Consider the following 22,829-nt stretch of genomic DNA (forward strand, 5'->3'; position numbering starts at 1 on the left):
CCATGGTGGCCCAGGGCCCTTCTTGGGGTGACCCTCAGGCGGGAGCCCCGCCCCCACTATTCTCCAGCATTTCAGGCCGTGCCAGGCCTGGTTGAGGACCCCCTCCCTCCCCCCCTCCTCTCTTCCTAGTCTTGGCAGGGAACTTGCCCATAAGCACCCCCTTCTGAGGCGGCTGCGGTCCTTCCCCAGGCCAGGCACGGGGAACGGCTGGGGTGGGCCAGCCCCTGGTGTCCCCAGGGCCGCTCTTCCTTCCACAGCTCAGAGAGCCGCCCCTCAGGCTGCAGCTGCCACTGCAGTGGAGCCGGGAAGCTAGGGGGACAGGCATTGGGGCAGAACTTGGTTTGGGGGACAGGGAGGTGCATGAGGCAGGGAGAGACCCCATGCCACCAGCCTGCTGGGCAGGGAGGACTTGGCAGGAGAGCTGGGAAAAGCCAGCTGGAGGTTAAGGAAGTTGTTAATGTTTGGAAATGGGATCTGGGCTGTGAGGGCACCATGTCGCTGCTGCAGAGGGGACAGGCGGGCAAGCATGGGGCTGGAGACAGCCTGGGCAAGGGGCTCCCTGGCTCTGCAGCCCCGAGGGGTGGGGGTGGGTGGAGGGCAGGGGAGGGGTGGTAGCAGGCTGAGGGCTTGGGCAGCTGGGAGAAAGAAGTCAGAAAGGACAGTGTGGACTGGACTCTGGGGAAGTTCCTCAGGCTGGACAGGGGGTGGGGGGTGGGGGTGGATGGGCTCTGCATCTCTCAGCTGCCCACCTGCTACAAAAGCTGTTGTCCTTGAACTCCTGCCCCCAGATGAGTGGGGACAGGGTGAGGCGCTCACTACATACAGACACACACACACACACACTCTAGGGCACCAGCAGCACCTGCTCACACACCTTCACCTGCCGTCCAATACGGACAGACAGACAGACAGACAGCCCAACAAGACTTGCAGGCTGCAGTGAGTGCTCAGCCACGCCCACAGCCTCGAGGAGCTCGCGCAAAGAGGCGCGGGGCCACCCTCCACCGCCCCTGGAATTCTGAGATGCAGCAGCCACAGGAGATGCAGGAACAATGCGGGGCAGCCAGCCTGGCTCCACCTGCGGGGAACAGCCGTCCCACGGACACGCGCGCGCACGGGGGTGGGGGTGGGCAGGAAGGAGAGGCACGTCCCCAGTTCTGAGCACGCGTTTCCTGCAGGAAGCGTGCGGGGCCCCTGGGGGCGTCTGCGCCTTCTCTTTCATAGGCGCGTGCCCACGGCCACAGCCTCCCGCCTCTGCGGCTGAGCGGGGACCCTTCTGCACCCAACCCTGCGCAAGTCCCACACCTGGGCCGCCTCCAGGCCCACCCTCGGGGCGCCCCCGCAGCTCCTCCAAGCCCCACCGACTTCTGGGAGGGGCGGCCGGACAGGGGCGGGCTGAGGGTCTCCTGGGGCAGCCGCCCTCCCGGCCGCGGGCCGCTCCCGCCCCGGGCGCCCTCGGTGATGAATGTCCCGCTGACCGGCTCGTTACTTATTGATGCTCGATCCGCTCGCCGATTGCCCAGCCTCGCTGCCGAGGAAAAGGGGCCGCTTGTGCTTGTACAAACCCGGGGAGCCTGGATGAATGTGCGGGCGCGGGGGTGCGGCGAGGCTGGCGCCGCATCTCATTGGCCAGGATGCCCGGCCCCGCCCTGGAGGAGGGGGGAGGGCGGCGGGCGGAGGGGAGGGGGCTCCCCTGCACCGAGCGCGTGTGCCTGCGGCTTTCTGCGGGAGGCGGGGCGCGTGTGCGCGGAGTTGCGCGCGTGAGATTGCCCGCGAGACCCCCGTCTCTCCACGAATGTCCTCAGGGGTGTGGCTCTGAGTGTCCACAGGGACCCACGCGGCCCACACCCAGGCCAGCGCAGTGCGCACGTGCGGTGTGAATGCCTCAGGTGCGCCTGCCTCGGCGGACAGGTGGGCCTTGGAGAGCCTTCACGAGCCTGCAGTTTGGTGGGGGGGCGAAGGGCGGGGGACGGGGTGCAGGAGCCTCACCAGTTTGCGCTGACACCAGTGGCAGAGGCCGCAGAGAAGGATAGTCACGCTAAGGCTGACGGTGATGATGGCCGAGACCAGCAGGACGTCGCGGGTGGGCGCCCCTGGGGAGGGAGGACATGCACAGGTCAGACCCTCACTGGCCAGGGCCAGCCACCCTCCTCAGCCCAGAGCCCTCAGAACAACCACGCTGCCCGCTGACCCCCAGCCTGGGAGCTCTGAGCCCCAAGCTCTGCCCGAGAGCCCACCCTGGAGGGCTCCCCCTCTCCCTCATCTGTAAAACGAGGCAACTGTGCGGCTGACACCTCTACTGCTCTCTCCCTGCCCGGGCCTGTGTGAGCCCACAGGCTCCGGACCATCCCCCAAACTTGACACCCTCCAAGGGAGAAGCCAGTGTGCCCCTAGCCCCCCCAGCTCCCCCAGCCTCCACACCCCACTAAGACAGCCACTGCTTCTCCAGGCCCCCCTCCAGGCTCTGAGCTCTGAGCTCCACTCCAGCCAGATCCGCCCAAAGGGCCATCAGCTCCTACAATCCCTCTGAGGCATCTGCCCTGTGGGCACCGACAGACTCTTCAGTGTCTGGCCGAGGCTCAACAGCCACATGTAGAGTCCAGAACGAGATCTCTGGAACCCTCTGACCAGCCCTGGCCCCCTTAGCCCAGCTTTGCTTGGGCGGGAAGCCCACCCAATGGGGTCTGCACACCCGCCCTCCCCTCCCCTCCCCGAGTCGCTGGGCCCGTGATGGACAATCTCCCGAGCGCTCGCCGTGGCTTCCATTCCAAGAGCTCAGAGGTCCTGTGTGCCACGCCAGCACGGCCACGGGTGAACCTGGGGGGTAGGGGTGGGGGCGCGTGAAGGATTAGAAAAGACAGATGAGAGAATAAAGCTGGGGCTGGGTGGGACGCTGACAGACGAGAGAATAAAGCTGGGGCTGGGTGGGACGCTGTCCTCTGACTAGAGAGACAGTGCCACGGCCTGCAAGCCGAGTCTTCATTTTATAGCCGATTCCACGAGGCACAGTAAGGGCGTGGTCAAGATGTTTACAGCATTCTCGGGGGTTTCGAATCCACTCAATCACAGGCACCTGATCGAGCTTTGTTTACTTGCTGCCCCTCCCGCAGCCCACACCACTCAGCCACGTGGGCCCACAGGTTCGGGCCATGAGGTCAAGCTCACAGCCATAGCCTTTGGCTGTAATTGTGCTGGGACTTGCACGTGGCCTTGCCACGAGAGGGGATCGTGCCCTCTCATTAGGCCCAGGCTTGAACCTGTCCAAACGCGGTAGCCGCTCTCCACAGTCCTGGACCTCAGGGTGGGAGTCTTCGTGGGCCTGCCCGGCGAGGAAAGCACCAGGTTTCTGTGCAAATGGCGTCTCCTGCTCGCCGTGTGGCTGAGGGCGAGTCACAGACCCGCTCCGTGTGCTCCCCTGCAATGCAGATAAACCTCCTCCCTGCCGTCGCACAGGTGGTTGTACACACGAGCCCAAACCAGACACCAGGAAGGCGAAATTTGACCGGAAACGGCCATGTGAGGGAGTCGGGTGAGAGCGGCACCTTCACACGTGCTCTGTGAAGCTGCGAGCGCTGGATGCGTCCGAAAGTCAAGGAGACGCGGGTTGTTTATAGAGGAGCCTGCGTGGGACTTCCGGTGCCAGGGGGATGGTCACTGAGAGTGGGTGACAGCTGTCTGTCTGGTCCTGGTTCCTGTGGTTTTAGGTGCTGGGCTCACCCTCTTGCTTTACTGTGGGGCCTCAGAGAGAGGGCCCAGAGGTCACCCCCAGCTCTCAGGGCCCTCGGGGCTCCCGCCATCACCACTCCAGGGCCCTGGGCACTTGGTTCGCTACCTGCTCTCTCTGGAACCCTGCTTCAGCCTCCTCTCTCCCTTCCCCATTTCCGGAGCCGCCCAGCTGTGGGAAAAGGCTGCCCTCGCCTGTCCCCCATCCATCTACCTGTCAGGCCAACGAAACTTCCTCTTGTCCCGAGTCCAGAGCCTCGGCCCTCAAAAGCCCCTGCAGCCAGTCGACTGTCACCCTCAGGGCCCACAGCTCCCGGGAGCTCTGGCCCAGGCCACCCAGACACCAAGGGACCAGTGCCCTTCCCTCCGCGGGCAGGAGGGCACCTTCGCCAAAGTTCTCAGGCCAAATGGACAAATGGACGGCCTCCATCTTCAACCTCAGGTCTCCGAGGGAGGCTGGGGGAGGGGGGGGGGAGTGACGGCCACAATTCCGCAGGCACGTCACCTGGGCCCCGAGAGGCAGGGCTGTGGTGAGGCGATGGGCAAGGTGCCTTCTGGGAAGAGGGCCTGCACTTTGCCCAGCTCCCTCCACGGGGAGGGCCCGGGGGAGGGGGAGAGCAGGTGGCACCACACCTTCCTTTGTCAAACTCCCTCCTCAACGACGTGAATTCCATCTCGGGTTGAGCTTTCAACTACTCACTACTGAGCATCTACCATGGGCACAGGGCACAGGGCACAGGCAAGGATCCGGCGACGACTCCTAGCGCGTCAGGAGCCCCAGAACTGGTGAGCGGCAGGCCACCAGCCTGGAGCTCCAGACTCCAGCACGCCCGGGAAAGGACCCCCGTGTGAGTACAGCCCCTGCCTCATTTAAAAAATAATTATTTCATTAAAAAAATACATTTCCTTTTAAATTTATTTTCCAATTAGAGTTGACAAGCCTCTATTTCTTAACAGCCGCGTGGCCTTGGACAAGTGCCTTAACTGCTGTGTCTCCGCTTTCTCCTTTATACCGAAGAGAAGATAAAAATGCCATCCGCTCTCTGGGATGGTTGTTAGCACGCAATAGATCGGTGTGCTCACTAGGGTTGTTGGTGTTAGCTTTGTCTCAGGTATAAGCAGGGGGCTCTGGGAGCACACAGATGAATGGACTGCCGGATGAGGGAGCTATCAGGGAAGGCTTCCCGGAGGAGGGGGTCTTTGGTGTGGTCTGGGGGGTGGGGCTGAGGTGAGGGTAGCATATTCTGGGCAGAGGGAACAGCAAGAGCAAAGGAGGTCAGTGCTTTCATGTGTGCAAGAGCGCACCCTCCTCGCTCTGATGATGAGCAGGTGCCCTAGATGTTCCACGTGAGGCAACGGGAGTCGGCGTTACGGTTATCCCTGTTTTACAGATCGCGGAACTGAGACACACAGGGGTCAAGCCCCTTGTCCAAGGTCACTCAGAGAGCAGGTGGGGGAGCCGGGGTTTGAACCCGGCAGCCTGGCTCGGAGCCTAGCCTCTGCTCTGTGCGCTTTTAGGAACACTGGGGGCTCCCAGGAACCCCTCAAGGGCCAGGGAGGGGAGCTGAGCAGATGAGGCTGTGGCCCCACAGTCCTCTTCAACCCACGCAGCCCATTTCCTCTGTTTCCCATCGCAGGGTGTTGCAGACAACGGACAAAAGGGGCGTGTTGCTGAGGAATGTTGAGCCCCATCCCGGGGATCAGGGACCCTGGGACCCCCCCGCAGCATGGCGGACGCCATCGTCTTCCAGGCAGTGACCTCTTCCCACCAGGCTCCCAGCATCCCTTGCACAGCCCGCGAGGCCGGGGTGAAACGCTTGCCATTGCAAATTGCACCGATGCTGTGAGTAAGTGACACGACGTCCTCGGCCAATGCATGGCGCTGCCATCGGGGGGACAAGCACGTCCTCACCTGCCAGCCAGAGTGAACCATCCCCAGGGCCTGGAGTCGCAGCGTCTGGGGCTGGAGGAACCTCGGAAGTGAGGGGTCACCCCCAGGTGGGGCGGCGACAGGAAGCAGCTTCACAGGAGACGGGCCTCCAGAGACGGGCCTTAGGGAGGGCGGCCGAGCCTTGTGCTGAGCCGAACCCGCCTCCCCAGAACCTTCCCTCGTGGTCCTGGGCTTGCCCTCCAAACTGCCGGGAGCAAGCCGGCTCCCTCTGTCACACGCAGCCTCCAAATCCTTGCTGACAGCTCGCATGTCCCCTCCAGTCGTCCCCAGGCAAAGCCGCCCATGCCCTTCGAAACCTCTCTCCGATGACATGCATGGTTTCAAGTCCCCTTAGTGTCAGCATATTCACATTTGAGGAAAGAAAATATTGCCACCCTCGCCCTCACCAGCCTTCTGACAGCGCTGAGTCCCACGACCTATCCCTGGGCAGAGGATGTGTCCTGGGTCCCGGGGGGCAGGGGGGACAGACAAGGGCAGACCGAGGGCATCAGGAGACCCGGGAGGCAGGGGAGGCAGGAGCGAGGAGGACCAGGCCTACTGGGTCCCATCCCAGGGGTGTCCTGGGCGGGAGGGCGAGCTCGGGCACACTGCTACCCCTGTGCCCAGGCCTGTGGTGGGTGTGCCCGCCGGTCAGAGCTCAGGATCCATGACAATCTAACGGAGACCTGGAGGCCCTGCCACGTCCGGTGGGCAGAGCCTGTGCTAACCAGGCCACTCCCCGCGGAGCTCGCGGGGTCCGGCCTGGGCGCCCCAGGAGGCGGCCCACCTCTGATGGCGGATGAGGTCCTCACCCACAGTCTTCCCCTCTGTCCGCCCAGCTCCAAGGACAGAGCCGAGCCTGGAGGCGGTGCTCAATGAATGCTTGTTGCCAGGACGGGTGGGGAGGAGTCCCAGGCCGCTAGGAATAATGATGATAATAGTGGCTACCATGTGTTAAGCACCTGCTGTGTACCAGACTACAAGGTCCGAGAAGGCAGGGGTCCTGCTCTGCTGTCCCAGGATCCCCGGTGACAGGCTGACACTCGGGAAACATTGGTTGAAGGTTCAATGCCTGTGTATGTTACCTCATGTCACCCGAACAAGACGGGAGAGCAGAGACGGGAGGGGATGCAGGGACAGGGTTTGAGAACCTCTCTCTCACACACACACACACCTTCCGTTCTCCCCTCGTGCCCATCTTTGCCTGACAATCCTTTTTTTAAAAAAAAATATATTGATTTCAGAGAGGAAGAGAGAGAGGGGGAGAGAGAGAGAAACATCAGTGATGAGAGAGAATCATAGATCGGCTGCCTCCTGCACACCCCCCACTGGGGATCGAGCCCGCAACCCGGGCCTGTGCCCTTGAGTGGAATCGAACCTGGGACCCTTCAGTCCACAGGCCGATGCTCTATCCATTGAGTCGAACCGGCGAGGGCATTTGCCTGGCAATCCCTGATTTTTCTAGGCCAGAGGAGAAGCGCCTCCTGCAGGACCCTCCGTCACCTCCTCAGTGGGAATGAACTTCTCCTGCCTCGGGGCTCCCCGCACACGGGGCCTGCCTGCAGTTAGGGTGCAGTGATTAAGTGCCAGGGCTCTGGAGCCGGGCTGTCTGGGCTCAGATTCTCGCTCTTATTCTTCCAAGCCATGTGACCTGATCTGTGTGTGCATTGGTCTCCCCATCTGCAAGTGGGGGCTCGTAATAGTACAGGCCTCACAGGACAGTTGTGGGGTTTAAAGGAATGAGCACAGACAGTGTGATTAGCACGGTGCCCGATGCAGAATAAGTGGGCAGTAAGTGCTGGCTATTATCATAGCATCGCCACATCTCCGCGCAGGAGACATCTGGGCACGGCGTTGGCACTCAATGAGCGGAGAGTGAAATACTGAGCGAGATACACATCTAGTTTTCCCCAAAGGACAGCGGAGGCCAGGGGGGTCACGTCTTACTCAATTCCATGCACCCCGCCCCCGCCCAGCCCCTGACTCATGACGGACGGGCCCAGGGCTTGAACAAGAGCAGCATCAGTTGAATGCGTAGGGCAAGGAGTGGGGAGGGCTGAGGCAGCGAGGAGTGGGGAGGGGTGACCACTGGAAGCCAGGCTGGGCTTCAGGTGTGCACTGAAGACCTGACCCCATCCCTTGCCAGGGATCTGCCCCCGCTCCCAATTTTTTTCATCTCCTCAGCAAGCCATGATTTATGGATGAACAGGATCAAACAGGGCCGCTGGCTGCTGGGATGCCCCGGGGAGCTGTGGCGAGGGAATGGACTTCTGAGGGCAAGCTCACCAGCTACCCGGGGGGAGTGGGAAGGGAGCCAGAGGAGCAGGCACACATACACAGGCCACAGACAGACACTGTGGCTCTTTCTCTCATGCACACACACACACCCCACACCACACACACACATACATGCACCACGGAGACTCCTTGCACAGACATCCATGCTCATACACACATACACATGCATGGGCATGCATGCATGCATGCACACACACATGAGCCACGGAGACTCCTTGCATATACCCATGCTCACACTCACACACACACACATACACACACACACGAGCCACGGAGACTCACTCCTTGCACAAACACCCATGCTCACCTTCACACACCCCCATGCATGGTCACACATGGTCACAGCCATGAGCAGATGCCACTCTGCCATCCATGGGGTCTTGGTATTCATGCACTTCCTCAGCCTGGAATCTTCTCCCTATGGCCAGCATCTGTCCACTCAGATTCTGTCTGTCCTTCTGAGGCAGAGCAGTGGGAGGGAAACCACCCCCGGCCCTGGCCAGTGACCTGGAAGGGCCCACGCTCGGCCCAAGTGCTTTCCCTGTAAATGATGATGATAACCCCAGACCTCCCCTGCTGGGGTCCCGTCAGGATCACATAACAGTTCACATTAATTGAGCACACGCCTTTTGTGCCAGGAAGTGTAGCTGCACCGTTTTGTGTGGTTGCCACGACCTTGTACCACGTCCCTCCCAGTCCACAGAGGAAGGTGGGCACGGGGAATTAAGGCCGCCCGAGCCTGTCCCTTCGCAGCGGCTCCTCTGAGCTGAAGGATGGGACGATGCTGTAAACCGCTGCACGGCACAACCTAGCCACAGCCCACTTTCCCCTGCCTTCTGGAAGGCCAAGGTCTCTCACACCTGAGGCTTTGCATAAACTGTTCTCAGGCTGGAATGCCCCTCCCTCTCTTCTCTACCCTCAGGGTCCCCAGACAGAGAAGGCCTCCGTTCCCTCTCACATTTCCTTCTGCTTCCCCTGTACCTACGGCAATTCTTCTTTGAGTTAATAATTAGCACGTTCTATGTCTTTCCCCCACTGGGAGCACCGGGAGGGCTGAGACCGCAGATCACTCATCTCTGTAGCCATAGGTCTGGTACGCAGGAGACGCTGGATGGACAAGGGCTGAACAAAAGCCTGAAATTATTCGAGGCCGCAGGGAAGCCTGCCTCTTCCAGGAAGCCCTCCCTGATGACATGCACTCACAGCTGTCCCTTTCCTCTCCAAACCTGAATGAACTGCCCCTCTGTCCACCCTCCCCATTCTTGGGAATCGTCTTGTTCCCCAAGCAGGGCCAATAGGGCCAAGTCCTGTCTCCCCATTGCTTGGGGTCTCCCCTAGCCCACCGACTAGGACACAATACAGGGAAGCTGCTGGATGTGCTGGAAACCTGTGCACATAGGCGCTTGCCCCCGGAGTTAATTTGCTCTTGTACTCTCAGATGGTGACACGCACACTCCCTCTCTCCAGCCTTGCCAAAGCTGTCGCACCACCACCCCCTCCCAACCTAGACGGCTCCCCTCTCCTGCATCCCCATATCCCAGGCTCTCCTTCCCAGAGGCTGTACTCACAGTGACTAATGTACACGCAACACTGAGTCACGTTCACAGCCCCCAGCACCCCTCCGAAGGGAAACACTTATGCTCATTTGACAAAGAAGCAAACCGAAGCTCAGAAGGGCTATTTGCCAAGGGCACACAGCCGAAGAGAGGTACGGCCAGGACTGGACTCGGAGCCTGTGAGACCCCAAACCCTGCAGCTCTCTCTCTGTTCCACCCACGGGGAGCTGAGCCTCCAGACAAGTCATTCGAAGGAGCAGGAAGAGAAGAAAGAAATCAAGTGAACACAGAATCAAGAGCAGCCAAAAATGTGACCAGAGAGCCATGCCCAAGTTACCCCAAGCATTTCAGAGGTCCCCCTCTCTCTCACACACACCTTTCCCGGCTCCTTCCTCCCTCCCCCAGACCAGACCTTGGCCTCAGTCAGCCTACAGGTCTCAGGACAGGCTGGCGGTTGAGTGCCTGAGGCTGGCCAGAATGTGAGCAGAGAGAAGGGTGGGGTGCCCAGGGCCCTGTCTCTGCTGTGCTGACTGGGGTGCAACTACTATCTCGGAGAGAAAGCAGAGTGATGTTGGAGGTGATTGGGGCTACATCTGCCAGTGGGTTCCCCTCCTGACCCACCTGCTCCCACCTGATTCTGCACCAGGACGTATTATGCTTCAGCACCCCACCTCCCCCCATCCTTTGGTGGCTGCAGGATGACATCCGGGTGGAAAGCAGTGAAAGCTGGAGTCCCAGCTCTCCACATGAAGCATCCCTTCCCGTGCACGTGAGCAGCTGGGAGTGGAAAAAGATGGGAGGTGATTTACAGGTGCAGAGCCTGCAGCCTAGGACTAGCTGGGCATGAGAAGGGGAGTGTATGTTTGATGCCTAGCCCACCTCCCTCCTTCCTACCGACCCAACACAAAAAAATTCAGAAAAAGGCCTAGCTGGGAGAATGCAACAGAAAACCAACGAGCTAAACTCTGAACCCAGACAGCCAGGCAAAACGCCAGGCCTCCTGTCATGATGAGTACCCTGCCTTCTCTCCACACTGAAACTCCCCGCTCGAGGCCACCCACCTTGGGAAGGGGGCAGCTCATGTCTTGCTACAGGAAAAAAGAAAAGGAGATGGGCGGGCAGAAGGGAAAATGGAAAAGAAGGGAACGAGCCAGGCACCCATTTCCCCCGAAAGCTGGGCCTTGGCCCCACTCCCATGCCCTCCCCACAGGCTCTCTGAGTGTCCTTCAGAAGCCGGGCGCCACCCACAACCCCTCCGGCCCCTCCAGGGTGGGAAGGAGGCTGGAAACCGAGGAGGCCCTCGGGGAATTGTTTGGGAAAGTTAAAAGTAGCTGGAAATAGGGGCTCAGAACGAGCAAGCCTCTTCAACCTTGACTGTAATAAAAACAGATAATGCGTGAGCGAGCCAGGGAGAGAAGGCTGGCAGGGGCTGCCGAGGCCGGCTGGATGCAGACGGTTTAGAATTCAGAGGAGATGCTAAATGAGTAAACAGCGAATGAAGGATTATCCGGATGGGCCAGGAGCTGTTCCAGCAAGAAACTGGACTGGGACAGGTCGGGATCCACGAGCCCTCTGACTCCTCAGCAGGGAGCAGGTCTGGGAGCTTGCAAGGGCCTCACCCGCCCCTCTCTACCTCTGCTCTCCCTCCCAGCAGAGAACATGGCCTTGGTAACAATGCCTCACATCTGTTCCGTGCAGAACAGTTTGCAAAGTGCCCGGAGTTTACAGAGGGTCTCACCTCCACTGTCGTATTTAAGGGAGGCGATGGGGGTATCTTCTACCTGGTGACCCCTTCCCACATCACAGCCACTCCCACCTCCCACAGTTCAAGGCTTAGGGAAGGCTTCAATCTTTAGCCTCAAAAGAGGGGTACAGGGAGCCCTAGCCGGTTTGGCTCAGTGGATAGAGCATTAGCCTGCGGACGGAAGGGTCCCAAGTTCGATTCCGGTCAAGGGCACATGCCTGGGTTGTGGGCTCAGTCCCCAGTAGGGGGCAGCCGATCCATGATTCTCTCTCATCATTGATGTTTCTATCTCTCTCTCCCTCTCTCTTCCTCTCTGAAATCAAATAAAAATATTTTTTTTAAAAAAAGAGGGGAGAGGGAGCTAAACCGTCTGCAGACCTCAGAAAGCTACTGAGTCCGAAAGTCAGGACGAACAGGCCAGGTGCCAGCTCTGAGCAGGGAGCCCGGGAGAGGAAGGGCTCCGCTGGAGGGCGTCTCCGCCAGGAGCGTGCCGCGGGGCAGGACCAGGGGCATGTGATGATTAAGTACAGGCCTTGGCCACTCGCTACTCCTATGAATAATACATTGTTGTGCCTCGGCCTAAATCAGCATCGTATTGTTATGAATAATACACGGCTGCAAAGAAGCTGGGGTGGGAACGGTACGCAGTATTTTATTCAAGGCTCTCGGAGCACTTAAGAGCTCCTCATGCAGATGCCTCGATTTTACCTCCCCAAGTCACGGGCTCCCCGACACCCTCCCGCCTGAGGCTCACGGCCATGAAAGCCACGGGGGCTAGGGATCGTCCACCCTGAGGTCCAGCCTCTTGACCTGGGGCTTTGATGACCCAGGGGTGGAGATACACTTCATCTGTGTCCGCCTGAGCGCTCTTAGGGGCAGATCCTAGAGATGTGTAGGAAGGAGGGGCGGAACGAGTGGGCGTTCAGTTGTGGGAGCGGTGGAAAGAGACTGCTGGGGATCAGCGTGCAGCTCGGCCACTCACTGTGTCACGATGGCGGTGTGACCTTAGAACGAACTCACGTCTCTGGTCCTAAATCGCCTTGTTAGGATAGAGGGTAGCTGAGATTCCCTAGATCCTAACAAGGCGCCCTTCTACCATATTCAGGGATATCAATCCAGTACCAGGACAGGGCCACTGAGCACGCGCCCTGAGATCTGTCCGTGGTCCTGACACAGCCACCAGCCCGCTGCCTCTGTCCTTGGTGCTGAAACAGGACAGGGTCCTGGGACTGAGCCCTCCTCCAGGCCACCGTTCGCATCGCCCCTGGCCAGTAGGATCTAACCCGCAGGAACCCTTTTTGGGGCTGCAGCCCAGCGGCCCCACCTTCCACTGTCAATTCCTCCCAGACCAGCCTTAAGCTGCAGCCCCGCCGAGCAACCAACGGACCTTAGGAGCTCCCTTCTCCCCAGTGAGGTCCCCAGTCAGCAGCCCAACTTGAGACACAAAGAGCCTCCCCACCACTGTCAATGCCACTTCCCATCCCTCACGGGAGCCCGCGGCACCGCCCCCTGGAGGCTGGCGCGGGTACTGCGCTCAGAGCAGGCGCACAGGAGGTCCTCGTGGGTGGTGCTGGGCGAATGGGGAAGGAGTGGCAGACTGTCCCGCCCCCACCGCCCCCTCACCCTTCCCGGGGCAATCTGGCGCTTGGAGCTGCCCAGCACCGGTGCTCCTGGCTGTCTGACTGCGTCTGGTGGCCTTGGGGTGCGATGCTGCCCAGTTCACAGCGAAGACAACTGGACCAGGACAAACTTTCTGCTCCCTCCTCCAAGGTGCGTGGGATACACCTCTTTAAATACGACCTTTCCTCCCACTGTAGGGCCAGTCCTACCAAGATGGGCACAAAGGCCTGTCATGTTCCTTCCCCGAGGGCAGAGGCGCCGGACCGCACATCCACCCAAATAAGAAACTTGCCCACAGCCCCTCCCTAGGAAAAAGTAGGGGTGAGAGGCCACAGCTGCAACCCAGTCCTGCCTCCCGACCCCACAGGTGGGGGCTCTTTGAGAAGCAAATCTGCTTGGTGTTTATATAGGACTGCCTCGTACTGGCCTCACTGGGTGTAAAAATTCCTCTCCTTCAAAAAAAAAAAAAAAAAGGCAAAACAAATAGTCACCTGAAGACAACACTCAAACTCACAGCTTCTGTGGAGCCAGGAGGGAGTAGGGCCAATAGCCGTTAATTACAGTGGATACTATAGCCCCTGCCGCATGTCGCACGCTCACTCCAGGCCGAGCACTGCGGTAAGAGCTCGGCCCACATGACCGCATTTGGCCTTACAACCCCCCTGGTAGGAAGCACCATGACCCGCATCCTACAGATGACGGAAGTAGGGTTCAGACAGGCGAGGGGACCACGCAGGGGGGCCCAGCTGGTGCGTGTTGAGCCTGGCCCGGGCACCACACCTGTCTGCCTTGAATCTTGCTGCTCAGCTGGGTCCACCTGTTCGGGAAGCCACGCTGCCCCTTAGGGGTTCCCAAGGCCACCTCTTCACCATCCTCACATCCCAGAGATGGACAGCCACGCGGGGGAAGACAGGGACGCCGCGGTCCCGCAGCTCTTTACGGCCTGCCAAGGGCTTTGATAGCCTCTGTCCAAATCCCCCCTCACGATGCTGAGGGCCTCGCTTGAGTTTATAGGACAGCAAACCAAGGCTCAGAGAAATGAGTGGCTTGTCCCGTAAGTCGTGAAGCCGATGGGACCCCAGCCCAGTGCTATCCGCCCTCCTCCCCGAGGCTGGGGTCCAGGGAGGGGGCGGGGGTCCAATGGGCCTTCATGTCCTGAGGGGCTTCCTAAGGCCATGACCTGGGCCACCTCCCTCCTCCTGCTCCCTAGGGCTGTCAGTTGGCTCAGCTCTGACTTGAAGTCTCGATTTCTCATTCTAAATGAATTTTTTTTCCCAGGCAATTACTTCCTGCTAATTAGGAGGCAAGGCTGCCAGTCCCTGGGCCCTGGGCTGACCCCTTTTCTCAACTCACAGGGGTGGGGGCGGTTATTGAGGTACAGGGTAGCAGCAACAGCCACAGAAACTGAAGGAGGCCAGGAAACTCTGGAGGGTGGGTGAGGGGGCCTGGTGGCGGCATAGGGAGCGAGGGCCAAGGAACTGGAAAAAGGGAAGGGGCTGCTGGGGAGGGAGGGACTCTGAAGGGGGAGAGGCAGGGGACGCGAAGCTGGAAGGAGCTTAGACATGCCATGCAGGGCAAGGGGAGGCCTAGGCTCAGGAGCCGGGAAGCCAGGACGATGCAGAGAAATGGGGAACGTGTCCTGTTGTAGAAAGGAGGGACCTCAGGAAGCAGAGAGACCAAGCAGGGCTCTCCCCTCTTGGGAGAGGGAGAGGAAGGAAGGAAGCACCTGGAAAATGGTCAAGATGCGGGAAGTGGGAGAGGCGGGGGTGGGGGGTGGGTGGGGGAGGTGGGGGGGCGGGGGGGACTCCAGGAAGGGGAAGGAGAGAGGAAGGGCAGGGAGGAAGGAGGAACTGCTGGAGGAAAGCCCTGGAGAGCCGGGGAGGAGAGCCGGGGAGGAGAGCCGGGGAGGACGGCTGGAGTGGCAGCTCCCAGGGCCCCAGGAAAGGCTCTCTCTCTGTCATTGTCCTTGAGCCTCCCCCAATGTCAGGGCCCAGCCAGTTGGGCCTGCCTGCCTCCTACGCACCCACAGGTACCGGCAGGCATATGGCAGGCCACCAGCCAGCTTGGGCCCGCATGCTCCACTCACCCAGGGCAGCCGGCCCACTTCCTTCTGCCAACCTGCCACCCCCTCCCGGGGGCTGAGCCAGGGACCCTCCTGGGCCACGCGGCTCCAGGACTGGGTGGTCCTGCCTTCCCACTGCACAGAGGGAGGATCAAGGCCCAGAGATGAAAAGGTGCTTGTCCAAGGTCATGGAGCAAGTACGAGGTGAGGCAGATACAGAGGGCTCAGGGGCTAAGTCCCAAAGGTGGGTCCTGTTCCCTCCTGGGCAGAACCAGTAACGGGAGACAAAGGCAGGTCCTGGTTGCCAGCCAGTCAGCCCCGGATCCGTTTAGGCCTGGGGCAGCGGGCGGAAGGGGGCGAGGGCAGGAGGGGCCGGAGGGGAAGCACGGAAGTCGCCACGGAGGGAGCACAGCGGGAGGGCTCCACGGCGGTTAGCTGACATTATTGAGCATTTACTACGTACAGTGCTCCAGCCGCTTACATGCTACAGGCGGGGTCCAATCTACCCCCCACAACAACCCTATGAAGCATGGACCACTCTTATTCCATTAGAGGGGCAACCGAGGTTCAGGAGGGTTGGATACGTGGCCAAACCCACAGGCTAACAGTGCCACGGTTCTGCCAGGTGGCTGGCCACTGCCCCAGGGATGCCTCTATCCTGGCATTATCGAATGATGCTCAGGCCCCTGAGTTCCCAAGTCCCAGCCCAGCCCTGGGCAGAATCTAGGCCCCGGATGCCAATGGGGTTACAATCCTGTGTTGTGGGGGCTTCCGGTGGCCTGAAGGGGGGCAGTATCCTGAGGTCCCAGACTTGAACAAGCTCTGTCTTAAGGTGCTGGAGTCGGGGGTCTAGTCCTGGCTCTGCCACTCACTTGCTGTGTGACTTTGGGCAGGCCTCTTGCCCTCTCTGAACTTGGTGCTGGCACCTATGTCATCAAAGGGGAGGACCAGACACTAGGAGCTAACGCTGATGCCGGGCCCGGTTCTAGGCAGTTTACGACGAGCCTCCCAGCCGCCCTCGGAGGCAGGTGCACAGGCAGGAAACGCGTCAGTGAAAGGTAACGGACGTGCCCAGGGTCACACGGCTAACCAATAGGAGGCCGAGCTGAGGCCCGAGCCCCGCTCCTTCGGATCCAGAGCCCCCGCTCTGGCTGTCACTCCCCCTGTCTCCCCAGTGACTCTCAGCCCCGCCTGGTGCCCCTCTGCACAGGCACACCTGCCTTCAGGCTTCCACATGAGCAGCACACACTCCGTCATGTGTCTGCATGATGTGGCATCTGCTTGCTTCCACACCTGCTCCCGTGCTGTCACGCAGTCGCTGCCTGGAATAGCCATGCTCGCTCAGACATTCCCACAGGCACCCCAGCGCCAAGCACAGGGCAGCCCGGCAGGTCCGCATGCACGCACGCACGCATGCACGCCCCCCATTCTGGGCCCGGGCTGACTCGTGGGGGCCGGGCCTCAGCACACAGCCACCTGGCAGTGACGTGGGTTACCACACCCCTTCTCTTCTGCCCCCCTCTAGCGCCTGGTGACTCACACGTCACATCGCGCACCTGCCGGCTCCCCCATCCACGCTGCCGTCCTCACACCTCGCCCCTCACAGCAGTGGCACCTTCTCCAGGAAGGAAGCAGGCACACGCCCAGCTCCCACGGCCCGAAGATGCCAGCCAGGCCAGGGGTGGAGAGGGAGAGGCACTGACCGGAGGCTCGGGGGCCCCTGGAGGCCATGGTACCTGTCTGAGACTGCGCCTCCCTTAGGGCTGAATGCCAGAGCTGAGTTCTCAGGACCCTAGAGATGGTCCCCCTTTTATCGCTGCCAGCTCTGGGGCCAGATGGGGGACCTGGGGACCTCGGCCCATCCCTCCCAGGAAGGCTGTGGTGCCATCAGGGCTCCTCTGGCCAAGTTATCATTGCACCCCCACCACCCCATCCCTGGTCCCTGCTCTCTCCTCCCCCTGCCCAAGCATCTTGGAGTTCTGGGTATTTTTAGGCCTCAGCTGACAGGCTGTGAAATCGCTCCCTTCGCACCTCCCCAGCGAGGCGGGGGCTGGAGAGGAGGAATGGGGTTGGGGGGGCACACAGCCAATTCATCAGGCTCCTCCGGGGCTGGCAGGTGCCAAGCAGGGGTGAGGGGTGCCTCCCCTGAGCCAGAGCATCCTTCCACGGGGGCTGAGAGCGGGAGTGGAGACAGGGTGGGAAGGAGGCGCCCCCCGCTCCGAGGCCTGGGGACACAGGCTTCAGGGGACACCCTGAGCACTGAAGCAGGCGCTGGGGACACCCTCGGCGTCCAGCTTGCAGCCACTACCCCTTCCAGCACTCCCTCCCCGCGATGAGCCGAGAGACGGGCTGGCTTGGGTCCTAGTGGGATAAGGGAGGCGCCAGGCCGCGCAGGCCAGTGGTTACTGGAAACAATCTCACTGTGTGCTACTCAGTGGCCTGGTAAGACACCCCGTCTCTCTGCCTCAGTGTCCCCCTCTGTACACAGTGCCAGCGACACCCCCTCACAGGATGGCGGTGAGGATGAGCTGCAGGGAGGAGCACTGTGGTCTGGGGACCCCGCAGGCACTGCCAGGAGGTTCTCCCTGCCACTTCCCATGACCTGTGCACCCCCGGAACCGCTCCTCCTTCCTGGGAAGGGGCCTCTAGTTCACCCTGGCATCAGGCCCCCTGGTGCTCCCTGACCCTCCCCCCGAGGGGAGCAAAGCCCCAGCTAAGGAGGGTCGCCCTGGAGGCCATCCCCGCCTCCCTGCTCCCTGCTGGGGGACACACACACTCTCCTGCACAGGGACCCCAATCCCAGCACGGAGAGTGCGGCCAGCGCCTCGGCGTGAGTGAGTGTTTACCAGGGGCGACCCTAAGGGAGTGAGAAGACAGACCCAGGCCCTGAGGGGAATGGGCACCTGGGCACAGAGAGGGGGGTGGCCGCCTCGTTGCCATGGAAACAGGTTGGCTCTCATGGGGTCTGGGAGCTGGAGTAGGAGTTATGTGGCTCCTCCAGGGCCCGGTCCTGACACCCAGGCTGAGGGGTGGGGTGCAGATCCAGCCTCGGGAGCGTGACCCGGGCCCCGGGCCTGCCCACTCGGCTCTGCATCCCTCTCGGAAAGGCTTTCTCCGGCCCCCAGCTCCCGAGGGAGGCCCCTGGGGGTCCATCCAGGCCCATCGGTCCCAGGCCAGCCCCTGACTGCCCCTGACCCACCACAAGCTTTGGAAGGGCAGGGGCCCAGGCCAGTGGCTGCCGCAGGCCTGGTGTGGGTGCCCGGCTCAGCCCTGCGCAGGGGAGAGGCCCTCCGCACTGCCGGGCATTAAGGCCGCCCATGGTTCTCCATGGCTCTCCTTCAAAAATCCAATTTTTCTGTTTCAGAATGCCAGGCCCCTCAGAACCTGACCCACCCACCTTTCTCAAGCCTGCACTCCTACACCCGACCCCACGGACCTCCCTTCCAGCCACACTCACTCGCTGCTGCCTCCGCTGGCCGAGACGTGTCCCACCTCTGGCCTCTGTGCGTGCGGTCCCCTCCACACCCAATGCCTCCACCAACCCCCCCCCCCCCCCCCGCCCCTGCCTCTTGCTCACAGGGCAAGCTCTTCCTCTTCCTTCAAGACCCAAGGCCCTGGGCCCAAAGCTCACACTTGGGTCTGGTCACACTTGGGTTTGGAATCTCACACTGACTTTTTTTCTTTTTTTTTTTTTTTAAAGATTGTTAAATTGATTTTTAGAGAGAGAGGAAGGGAGAGGGAGAGAGAGAAACATCAATATGAGAGCAAAACATCAATCAGCTGCCTTCTGCACACCCCACACAGGGATCGAGCCTGCAACCTGGGCATGTGTCCGACTGGGAATTGAACCAGCAACCAACCAATTGAGCCATACGGGCAAGGGCTCAAACTGATTTTGTTGTTGTTGTTGTTAATCCTCACCTCAGGGTATTTTTTCCATGATCTTCAGAGAGAGTGGAAGGTAGGCAGGGAGGGGGGAGGAGGGAGAGAAACATCGATGGGAGAGAGACACATCGATCGGTTGCCTCCTGCTCGAGCCCCAACCAGGGCTGGGCATTGAACCCATAACCCAGGCACATGCCCAGGACCTGGAACCGAAGCTGAGACCCCGTGTGTGCCGCCTGACACTCCAACCACTGAACACCACCGGCCAGGCCTCAAACAGGCTTTTAAGGGCAAGTTCCGCCTCCAGCTGTTCTGATGATAACTGACTAACACTGCCTGGGTGAAGCCCTCCCCTCCTCCTCCTCCACCAGGGCCGAAGCCAGCCTCATCCTCCTCGGAGCTTCCGGAACCCTCAGCCCACACATCAATCACTTGATCCGGGATAATGCTGGTAACAGCTGCCGTTGGCTGAGCGTCTACGACGTGCCGGGCTCTCTGCTGAAGACGTTTCCCATCCTCCAACCCCTGGGAGGTAAGAAGCATCATCACACCCATTTAGCAGAGGAGCAAGCTGAGGCCAGCGTGGCAGAGTCACTTGCTTCAGGGACACAGCAGCAGTGTCTCTGCCAGGATTCGGACAGACAGCTGCTGGCCGCAGAGACCTAGCTTAAGCATGTCAGCCCTGGCACATACGCAAGTGCCCAGCACATGCCGAGTGCTCAGCGAGCAAACAGGTGCTGCTTTTACTGCACTGTTACCAGGGGAGGGCACCGGGGGTGCTGAGTGTCCTGAGGGCGTTTCCTTAAGCCGCACCCCTTATCGAGCCTGAAGTCCCCCTTCCTGGAGAAAGGAAGTGAGGGCTCAGGACAGCCCTTGAGCTGCTCTGGGGGCCAGGATAGTAAAGAGGTGTGCAGGGAGCCCCGATATCAGGACCCGGTGGACCCAGGGAGCCTGAGGGGAGCCACAGCGGGCCGGGCGGGCGGAGTGGGAGGGCGTGCTGCGTGCTGCGTGCTGCGGAGCTGGCCACTCTCTGGTCCCGCTGACTCTACCCCGTGGTAATGAGCCGGATCCAATTTGTACCCAGGGCCCCGCCGGGAGCAGCTGCCGCGGCAGGGTTTGAAGTAATTTAATTGGACATATTAGCCACACAGCTCTCTTCCGCTCCCCTCGTGCAGGGCCTCACGCAGGCACCCCTCGTGGCCTCCCACACCCCATGCCACCCTACGCTGTCTGGGGGCAGGGCGCGCACGGCACCCTCCAGCGTTGGGGGACCCCCACCTGCTAGGACCGGCGCCTTGACACCCCCCCTCTTTCATCCTGGGGCTCCAGAACCAGAGGGCCGGCTGGGCTCTGTGGGCCCCAAGTTCTCCCCTTCCTCTGATGCAAGTGGCAAATATGGGAGCCGCTGGGGCTGCGGCTCAGACCTCTCGCTCCCGTCTCCTCTGCGGGGCAGAGTGGGTCACCCCCTTTTCTCCCCAGCTAGTCTGAGAGCCCCCAGCTTCCTGCACTCCACGAAGGGCACTGAAGGAGCAGGACCACCAAGATGGGGGTGCAGTCTTACACACACACACATGCTGACTGACCCACCGCTGTCATGAAAATACCTGTATCCATCACACCAAAGCTCCAACCCCCGCACGCCTGCAGGCCACACAGCCAGGCGAGGCCCTGCTCCCAGCAGATGGAGGCCTCGGAGGCAGCCAAGCGGGCAGGTGGGAGGGCGTGGCAGGGGACGGGCAGGGGCCCTGGAGGGCACAGGCCCCGCCTGGCTGGGGACAGGGACCCAGGGCCAGGGAGCCACCCTCCCCCAACGCCTTCCGTCGCAGCTCCCTGTGCACCTCCCCGAGCTTCGCGACAAATACACTCATTAGCTGCTGTTGACAGCGGGCAAGGCACGCAGATGAGCGCAGCTATTACGGTGGCCCGTCCAGCTGCCACCCGCATGCAGGTGCCCACGGAGCAGGCTGCTTCTCCCTTCGGGCCCCACCCTCCCTTCCACTGCTTGGCGGCCCCACACAGTCACCATGCAAGTGGGCTCCCAGCCCAGCCCCACCGGTGACACCTTCCCACGTGCCCTGCCAGGTGGAAGCTGCAGAGCCCCCTGGAGAAGGCCCGACATGCCAGCCCACATTCCAACCAACTGGGTCCAGAATTCCAGGAGCCAGCGCTGGGCGCCATCCAGCCCCTTCCACAGGTCCCGTGCTGCCTGCCAGCTCTGTTCCGACCCCTGGGGATCCTGTTGGGTGAGACCTAAGCCCTGCCCTCCAGACACAAGTTGGACAGGGCCCAGCCAGGCTGCCCCTGCTGCCTGGAAAGTCAGCGACTTCCATGTCCATGGAACTGGCACAGTCCGCCTGGCACCATTGACTGGGGTTCCCTGGCAAGGCAGGCGGGCACCCGGGCTGGGCCTGGCACAGGCTGGCTCTGGCACCTGGCCAGACCAGCGACTGCCCCAACAGAGAGCTGACCTCACCAGTTGCATGTGCCACCTGCGGGGCGCTGCCCATGGAGCAGGGGGCTGGCTCCCAGCAGGGCGCCCTGTGCCCACCGGGCGGCCTCAGTGCCCTGAGGAGGCTGTGCAGCCGACTGCTCTTCCAGCCAAAGCCCTGCTCCAGCCCCGGCCGCCCACCTCCACCAGGCTCCCTCACCACCCTTCTCCCTGCTGTTCCCGCCTCATCCCCGGGGGGAGCAGTTATTGAAAACGGTCCATCAGATTCAATGAGGATTCAAAGCCCCTGAGAGAACGGGGGTGGGCAGGGCGTGGGGAGAAAGGCGGTAACCACCCACTCCCCTGCCTTTCCCTAAAGACCTCCTGCAGCCACAGGCGGGAGGGTGAGGGGCAGCCCTCACGGGCACGCTGGCCTCCCAGGACCTTTGGGCCTGAGTTTGGGGTCACCCAGGTCCCAGCTGCTCAGGGCCTGTCTTTGCTCACCTGACACCTCCCTGTTCCCATGCTTCCAGCTGCCTCACCTGTCACCTGCTGGCCTGTGGGCTCCCACCCCAATCCAGCCTGTTCTAGCCCCTCTCCCCCAAGTCGGGGGGCGTGGAGGCTGTCTTCCTCCCACCACCCCACAGGCCTTGAACGCCCCGCCCCTCGGCCAAGCTGTCCCCACAAGGCTCTGAACAGCATGAACCAAGGGGTCCTGTCTCCATGGGAAACGCGATCGCTCGGGTGCGTGGGCCACCCTAACCCGAGTCCCACAGAAGCCATCCCTCCCGCCCTGCCCTGCGCTCCGGACCTGCTCAGCCTCAGGGGCCCCTCTAGGTCATGGCCTGTTGGCAGATCATTTGAACTTCAGTCCTAGACTCTGACCCAAGCTCAGATACAGGCCAGGGAGGTCTGGGCCTGTGCCGGTGGGGCAGGGGAGGGCTGGGGGGGATGGATGGGTAGATGAAGGTAGGGGGAGAGTCTGCCAGTGAAATGGTTAGACAGAGCCAGGCCTCCTTGGGCCATCCAACATCCCAGCCCTGGCCCCTCACCCTGACGGCCCTCACAGCACACCCTGATCTGTTCTTCCAGCCATACCCCCAATTCCTGCCCCACACAGCACCCAGCAGCCACTGCCCTAACTCGTGCCTAGGGGCCTGGGCACTCCCGTGGATCCTTCTGCCTCTAGAGAGGAGACCCACCGTGCCAAGGCCCCCCCTACCCATGCCGTGTGCCCCCCATACTTCTCAGGAAGGGCCTGCCCGGCCGACTTGCTGTAGGGAGCAGAGCATTAACAGGTGGAGCAGATGGGACCTCAGGCACTGCTACCCCCGGGGATAAGCTGGCAGGGGGCGGGCAGGCAGGCCACCCTCAGGACCCGGTCTCGGCTGCAGGCGCTCAGACTTCCCCTCGCTGGCCCTGATCACTCACTCACTGCAAGGTCACCTCTCCCTCCCTCCCTCCCTGCTGCCGCCCTGCCTGCCCACTGCAACGCTGACCCCTGCAGGCGTGCGGAGGCCCTGCCCGGCCTAGGGACAGGCATCGGAGGGACACAGGGCGGCCAGGCGGCCTGGGACGCACAG

General features: G+C 61.5%; 1 protein-coding gene across 1 annotated transcript in view; it reads right to left on the reverse strand.

Moving 5' to 3' along the window:
• Positions 1 to 22,829, reverse strand: part of SYT7 (synaptotagmin 7) — a 53,684-nt gene that overhangs the window by 28,188 nt on the left and 2,667 nt on the right. The window contains exon 2 of the mRNA XM_081098322.1: positions 1,990 to 2,093. Within this exon, the coding sequence (XP_080954448.1) occupies positions 1,990 to 2,093 (104 nt within the window). The remainder of the gene's footprint in view (positions 1 to 1,989; positions 2,094 to 22,829) is intronic.

The sequence above is a fragment of the Myotis nattereri genome (genome assembly GCF_964212035.1).
Source record: "Myotis nattereri genome assembly, chromosome: 9".
Lineage (NCBI taxonomy): Eukaryota > Metazoa > Chordata > Mammalia > Chiroptera > Vespertilionidae > Myotis > Myotis nattereri.